This window comes from Alosa pseudoharengus, unplaced genomic scaffold (assembly GCF_046254945.1).
Source record: "Alosa pseudoharengus isolate Yale_2024_CS ecotype anadromous, Long Island Sound unplaced genomic scaffold, YU_APseudo_1.1 YU_APseudo_1.1_scf_22, whole genome shotgun sequence".
Taxonomy (NCBI): Eukaryota; Metazoa; Chordata; class Actinopteri; order Clupeiformes; family Clupeidae; genus Alosa; species Alosa pseudoharengus.
In genome coordinates, this window is record NW_027468680.1 from 8,500,431 (window position 1) to 8,508,469 (window position 8,039).

The following is an 8,039-nucleotide window of genomic DNA, read 5'->3' on the forward strand; positions in this document are numbered from 1 at the left end:
TAGATTACTATAAGCAAGCTAGCATCCAGTAACTCTTTTCTGTCTTTCTTTATGGTGGATGTTGTTAGTGTTGCAATATTTTCATCAATGAAGTTGGTAAGAATGGTAAATGCTTAAAACAGCGTTAGCTCAGTCGCTAACAACGCAACCTTTATAAGATTTTAGCTGTTGTTCGCTAACGTTAGTTTCCCAACACTATTCTATTCTAGCGTTTTCATGCTGGTAACTTTACTGTTAGCATACTATTGGTCTCATAGTTAATGTTAGTGTTATAAAACGATAGCTTAGTTCACTGATTGCATGATGGGTTCGTTTAACGTGGCTTAACCATTTTAACTGTTACTGTTTACAGAAACCAGAGCGAATTGAAATAGCTAATGAATGAGCTAGCTAACTCAATTTGCTAGCTAATGGGACAAGAAGCTAGCGCCTCATTTACGTGAACTTCACGTCACCCAATTTGCTGCGGAGTATAAATTATTCAACCAGCACGACTTTGCCTTCTGTAACCTTTGTAGTTACAGTGTACTCTATTTTGCATAGAAAAACGAATAGGTAACTCTCTTAGTTGAACTAGCTTAAATTATGATTTTTTATATATATTTTTACCTCTATCAACAGGTGCACAATGCTTTTGCGTGTTCAGTTCAGGGAGAGCAAAAATATGTGAAGCTGTCTGAACCAACATTTGACGCTTTCTTGAAAGAAGGTGAGTAGGCTACATTAGATTAAAGCAATATCTCACTCTATTGCAAGAGTACAGCATTAACCTATTATATTACGAGAACTAGTTAACTTTGTCTTTAAACATTTTTGTGAATACATGAGGCTAAGTTAAATAATTGTTATTTGACCTTTGGTTCTTGCAAGAAGGAAAAACATGGGGGATCACCATCATTTAATTATTTCCCTTTTTCTTTTTTTTGAACCAGTTTGCCTAAAATTCAACATACCAGACAGCCAGACATTAAGGTGTATGACCAGTCTGACACAGAAGTTGACTCAGGGGTTTTTGAAGAAGTATTGAAGTAATCACCTGGAACCTTTCGAATCATTCTAGGCGATGAAGGACTTGGTACTCATTCAGACAATTTCGAAATGTGTTTATTTAGTTTAAAGGCTGGAATGAGAACATTTATCGTCTTAAAAATAACAGCCTCATGTAATATATTTCTATGTTTTATACAAATTAACAGCTGCCTCTCAATCATCATGCTTAGTAACATCTGATGACACCGTCGTTCAGAATTTCTCTCTGTGTGACCCTAATGAAGAAGCAGCCGCTGGTGAACAAAGCCATCCTAAAAGGCCATGCCGAATAAACTATAAGGCAAAAACGGTAGGTAGTGGAAATTGCTGCTAAGTCCAGTCTGAATGTTATATCATATCATGGGAAGTGTTTTTTAAATAACTATTTTCAGTGTTACATATGGTTTTAAAATGACTAAAATTGCATTTTATTCCACCTAAAGTTGATTGAAGAAATTCTAACATCAAAGCCTGGTGGTGAACTCATTATGCAAGAGTATGGAAAAAACAAATCTTTGACAGATGCCACCAGAAGACAGATGATTAACATACTTGCTGCTGAGATGACAGAAACACATGGGTAAGCATTACATATGTAGATGGGCTGAAAGAAACATTGTTATTATTTACAGTAACAGTAATGTAAATTGGGTTGTACAATATCAATTGAAAGATGTTATCTTTGAATTCATATGCTAGGACATCACCCCCCAAAAGTGTCGGAGTGACTTATGCCCAGGGGATAGTCGCCTTGTTTCCCTATCTGGAAGACCCATACTCACAACATGATATGTAAGTATAAGGGCCATTGCAACATTATGCACGTATTCACTCTCTGAACTGTTGTAGTACTCTTTTGTGTGTAATGTATTTATAATCACATAGGAACATTTCTACGATCCGAAGAGTGGTTCTGGATACCTTGCATGGCGATTAAAGACCATACAAACAAAAACTGCAGAGGAAAGATGCGCTTCAGTCAGCAAATCTCCAAAAGGTATGTTTACTGATCAGTAACAATGATGTTGGTGATTTGTGGATTGTGCAGAAAGTCTTTGACATTGTATTTTGTCTTAAGTTGGTGGGCCAGGCCATGGTCAACAACCCTTCATCTTTGACAAAGTGCCATCTGATGAGGATGTGGAAGCAGCTATTAGTGTTTTGAGACACTCTGCTGATGAAGACACTGTCCATGAGATGATGAAAACGACCTTCATTTATCGGCAAGCAATGGTCAATGATGAAAACAAATCATCAGATGTCTTATTGGTCTTTCCACGATTTCTGGACACACCAGGACTGGTACGACATCTCAGTTCGCTGCATCACTAATATATCCAATGCAGCATCAGTTATCACTCATCACTCATGTCTATGTGTGTTGCATTGCAGGTGGAACAAGATTTCAGACTTCTGTTTGGTGAGACCACAGCCAACAAATTCTTAGAGAGGTGGCCAACCACTTTCAAAGCAAAAGTAATAAAGGAGAGCCATGGACTTGTACCCACCACTGAACTCTTGGACTTGATGCACAATGCTGAGTCAGCTGCGCAAGTTGAGAATGGTAAGAATCAAACCTTTTTACTTCATATTGTTGATTATGTAGGTCTGCAGTACACATTTTGGTAATTGTGCAAGTTGATAATTGAATACTATTATGGCATAATGTTAATCAGATGTTTCTTTACTTATTTGTAGGCTGGGACAGTGACATGTCTGCCATCTTGCTGCTGCTACATCTGCTACCTCCATCTGCACAAGGTCGAAAGAGTCTGGGAAAGATGTCTGCATCTCAAGCTATAGATCAGCTCATCAGATTTCAAAAGGTATGCTTGGCAGTTGTTAAAATATATATTTCCTATCACTTCAATCTCATGCACAGTTTGAGGTGATCTGATTTATTGTTAGAGATTAGTTACTAAAACAATTCTGTTGAATTTATTTTGTTGTAGGTTGGAACCAGTGTGCAGCAGCATCTAGACAACATCACCCAAAGTACTCAGCCCTACCTTCTCGCCCAGGGATCCACACAGAGCAGCATTCACTCCTACTTCGTTGTGATTGACAAGCATGCGCTTCAATGCAAGGCAACAGGTTCAGTGGGAGCTTTTGAAGAACTCTTTAAAGCCCATTATGTGTCTTTGGTATGTCATACAGTTCTTCCTTGAGCAGCTTTTACACTTTTGTGCAAACAACTATCTATAACATTGATCTGGGGGAAACAAAGGAGACTCCAAGAGTTGTCGAGTTGCGTGCAAGAATTGTGCGTTAGTTGATGTTTCTTTGCAAGCACAAAAAAAAAAATCGAAAGTGACCAAGGAAGTCCTTGTCTTTTCTTTGGTAAGCATTGTGTAGTATTTTATTTTTAAGTGTTATTGGGGGCCTAGCAGCGAAGCTGCGAAGGCACCCATTGAGTTAGTAGTTTTTCCTATTATTATTATTATTATTATTATTATTATTATTACACTTCTGCCATTGGAGTCTATGGCAGCCCATAGAACGCCTGGCTAAAAAGTTCAGATTTTTTGCCAGAAAGTTTCGGGACACTCCACTGACCACTAACGCTAATTTACAGATCTCTAAACCCAGCCATCTAGCGCCACCAACAGGTCAAAGTTTGGCTGAAAGTTGAAAAGCTGGGTTGAAAGGTATTTGCAAGTCATTATTATTATGAAATTTAGCGCCCTGATTCAGGACCGTCCCATGATCACTCTCACCAATTTACAGAACTCTATGCCGAACACTCTAGCGCCACCAATGGGTCGAATCTGGACTCACATTCACGTATGTAACAATTGAACGGTGCGTTCGATTTTCACAAATCATGCACCGTTGGAATCCCTGGACTGACTTGAGTTGGATGACCCCTACTACGTCACTTTCGGCCAGACTGGACCTCCGCCATATTGGATTTAGTCCAAATTCTACGAAAAGTTTCAGCGGTTACAAATTTCCTCCGAATTTCACGAAACTTGTTAGAGATGATCTTTTGCCCGGGCCGCACAAACGATACTGGTCAGATTTTTCAATTTCATTTTTATTTGCCCGTGACAGCCAATCAAATATTGTGACGAAGCCGCAAAACAGGAAGTGGACAAACATCTAGGTGACGCTTTGAGTTAATATAACAAAACTTGAGACCATTAGTCAGGACACTGTCCCAATCACTCACACCAATTTTCGTGCATATACATTGAACACACTAGCGCCACCACCAGTTCAATGCTGGACATGCGTTCATGCGCGTGATCCTTGACTCTTTTGTCTGATTTTCACAATTGAGGTAGTGTCTGAATCCTTGGACCATACAGAGTTCATCGACCCCTAACCTATCACTTTCCGCCATATTGGACCTCCGCCATATTGGATTTAGTCCAAACTCTACGAAAAGTTTCAGCGGTTACAAATTTCATCCGATTTTCACAGAACTTGTCGGAGATGATCTTCAGACCGAGCCGCACAAACGATACTTGTCAGATTTTTTAATTTCATTTTTGTTTGCCCGTGACAGCCAATCAAATATGGCGATGAAGCCACCAAACAGGAAGTGGGCTAACATCTCGGCTATGCTTTAATGTATGAAGTCCAAACTTGGTACAGGGACTTGGTATCTGATAGTGAGGACGCACTAGGAAATTGGCATCATGTGTCCTCTATAGGGTGCGCTGTAATACAGGAAGTGAGCTTGTATCTCAGCAACGCTTTGGTGTACAAAGTCCAAACTTGGTATAAGGACCTGTTACCTGATTATGATGACACACTAGGAAATTGGCATCATTTGGCCTCTATAGGGGGCGCTGTAATACAGGAAATGAGCTCGTATCTCAGCAACACTTTGGTGTATGAAGTCCAAATTTGGTACAGGGACATATTAGCTGATTGTGAGGACATGAAGGAAAGTGGTCTTATTTGGCCTCTAGGGGGGCTGTAATAAAGAAAGTGAGCTCACATCTCAGCAACACTTTGGTGTATGAAGTCCAAACTTGGTAGAGGGACATGGTAGCTGATTGTGAGAACGCACAAAGACGTTGGTGTAATTTGTCCTCTTGCTGCTGAGTGCTTGCTCTGCGCTCTGCTCTATAGCGCTCTGCTAGGCCCCCGCATTGCTGCTTGCAGCTATATTTATTTTTGTTTTTATAGACAAAGCAAGAGGGCAATGTGTTTGCAATGTGAATTCACATATTTACAATAAATGCTGGTGCTGTCATCTTGTGTTTTTGTTTTTCTCTTTTCATTAGATATTAGTTCATTATTGTAATTCAGTAACACCACATCATAAGATTTACATTAAAAATAACACTGTAGAGAAATTAAAAGTAAATATTATTACACTTTAAAGTGTGTTTTTTTAAAAGTAAATTTGTAGTTAAATTAACTCTATAAAGTGTAATCACATTACTCTTAACAGTGTAATTCGACTACAGTGTTAAATATTTTTACACAGGTCATTGTTGATTTTTACACAATATTGAGTAGAATTAACTCTGAAAATCTTACACTGGCTACAGAGTAAATTTTACACTAGTTTAGGGTGGGACCAAATGTTATCTGACACAGAGTTAAATTCAACTCTTAAAGAGTAAAATTAACACTTCTGTTTTTACTGTGTTGAAAACAAAGAAGATGGATGTTGCTGTTTGAAAACAGCGTGACATGAGTTAAGCTTTTTTTAAGTTGGCAAAAGTTTGAACTAGTCAACTAGCTCCACTGGTGGGAAAACGCATGACTCATGAGTTGTAGCGCTATCCTATTGCATGTAGAGGGAATTTGAAAGACAACCGATTATCCTGCCCCTCGGACTGAGCACTGCAAATGGTGAGTCCCCAGACCCTACATGTGGGTCTGTCTCGTCAGGCTAGTGGTGAGTGTGAAAGATGTTTAAATTCTGGCACCCCGGAGTGTCAAAATGGTACTGGAAAATGAACAGTAGAGGGTGGCAAAACCATACAATATCTCAAAGGGCCAAAACAAATTCACTCCAACCCAGAATGAGAAATTTCAGGAATATGCTGGCTGTAGCATTGTCAGAGAAGCCAGCAGCTCAACTTAACGTGTTTACTTAATCTTCATGGCTTATCATGGTCATTTTATAATTGAGTACAGTACCTACAAAACTATGGTACCTTTAAGATGATGGCCTATTTAGCTGATTTATCCTCCATGAAATCTCCAGCCATAAAACCTGGCTACCATAGTGGAAATGAGATATGTTGCCTGTTTCCTTGAGGAGTTCTCTTGTCCTTGAGCATTCATATAGCCATATAGCCAGGGGCGTAGCACAAGATCCTGGGCCCTATGCATAGGCAGTCCTGATGGGCCCCCATGTCCCCCCCTCATGCAAATATTCCAGACTTTTCAAGGGCCCTCTCCCCCCTTGGGGCCTTGGTAATCAGTTCCGCTTTTACCCCCAGTTCGCCCCTGCCTATAGCACTTTTACCCCCAGTTCGCCCCAATTCGCCCCTGCCTATAGCACTCCACATATAAACGCCAAAATGAGTCCTGTGCCATTTTTTTCACCTATAACCACGCTGAAATATTTAACTGATAAGCATTCAAATGACAATGGATTTTAGTGATCGGCGAAGACAAAAATAGATCTGAATCATAATCGACACAGTGGAGGTGGCAGAATTTGACGCTGGTGCGCGGAGGTGTATTGAAAATAATGGAATTTGAATGTAATTAACTTTGAAAGCAGAGTGCACCAGTCATGTCAGCGCCCATGTGTAAAAGAGAATTCTGGCCATTTTTTCTCATAGATCTCTGTTTCTTGCTGCAGCCAACAGCTAGAGCAGGCTGCTACATTGCTACACATGATTATGATTAGAGATCTATGTGAAAAATGGCCGGAATTCCCCTTTACTGTGAGTAGATCACTTTGTGTACATCAGAGTTTTGTACCAAAAAATCTGTTTAGTCCAGGGCCAACCCAACAGTTTAAATCAGTTATTTAGTCAGTTTGCCCTTGTTCTTTTAGAAGATCCGACCCAAGCATTATTTTAAAGGAGAATTCCGGTGTGATATTGTGTGTGTTGAAAATAATTCAGTGGAAATGCATGGATTCCAGTTTCTTCCAGTAGCAGCAACTGGAATCCATGCATTTCCACAGAATTATTTTTGGAATCTGATCCCTTATCATACCTGTTCATTCTTACTCGTCGCTCGACTTATCGTGACTAAATTCAAGATGGCTGCAAACGCTAAACTTGTGAAGATACTGTCTGTATAAATCGTCTTGTAAGTAAACTACTAGTGCTTTTTTTTAAAGTTCTCAATGTCTCGTTTTAAATGTCAGGGCCCTCGGAAGTCTACCAATGAAGTGTGGAGATACATTGAGCCTCGTAAATGGTGTAAAACAGTGATTTATTTGCATGGCTAGCCCGATGCCGAAACACCACCATTGAAAAAGCTGTTGGTAGCATCGGCTAACTAGCGCCAGATTTTGGAGTGCAGGGGACAAGTCAAGATGGGCTATGAGACATACGTTCACACTCGTTATCATGTTTCAACACACTTTAGGTCAATATCACACCGGAATTCTCCTTTAAGAAACACAGATAAATGAAAAGTCAAAGACTGTTCTGTTACTGACATTTTTTGCCCCGCAAAAACATATTCTGTTAGTGATTTTGTTTTTGTTGATAAATTGGCTTGGTTGTTGATTGACTGCTGTGTAAAATGCCCTACCTATAGCACTAGGAATTGAACATCTCTCCTGTGTATATTTGAAGAAGAAATTTCTGCAATAACATCATGTAATTTTGAGGCAATGTGTGCAAACCAGTTATTCTAATTCAATGCACTTTTTTGTTAAAAATTTGTTCAATTGAGGATTGTTGTGGATGTATTGGGGTGGATGGAAAAGGATGGGCAGTGTACGGAGACAGGGGTGGGGATGTATGTGGTGAGGGCTGGGGATGTATGTGGTGAGGGCTGGGGATGTATGTGGTGAGGGCTGGGGGAGGGGTGGGTGGATAAACTCTTTAATCATATATTTTGTATATATTTGG

General features: G+C 39.8%; 1 protein-coding gene across 2 annotated transcripts; it reads left to right on the forward strand.

Moving 5' to 3' along the window:
- Nucleotides 1-992: 992 nt before the first annotated feature.
- LOC143139258 (uncharacterized) lies at nt 993-3,390 on the forward strand. Of its 2 annotated transcripts, XM_076299863.1 has the most exons (9): nt 993-1,075; nt 1,197-1,339; nt 1,552-1,609; nt 1,729-1,821; nt 1,915-2,026; nt 2,108-2,331; nt 2,422-2,593; nt 2,728-2,855; nt 2,982-3,390. In XM_076299863.1, exons 6-9 carry the CDS (start codon nt 2,227-2,229, stop codon nt 3,195-3,197), a joined length of 621 nt encoding a protein of 206 aa, XP_076155978.1. In that variant the 5' UTR covers nt 993-1,075; nt 1,197-1,339; nt 1,552-1,609; nt 1,729-1,821; nt 1,915-2,026; nt 2,108-2,226; the 3' UTR covers nt 3,198-3,390. The 2 variants fall into 2 exon arrangements, with proteins under 2 accessions (XP_076155978.1, XP_076155977.1); XM_076299862.1 differs by having other exon boundaries at nt 1,915-2,331.
- Nucleotides 3,391-8,039: the final 4,649 nt, after the last annotated feature.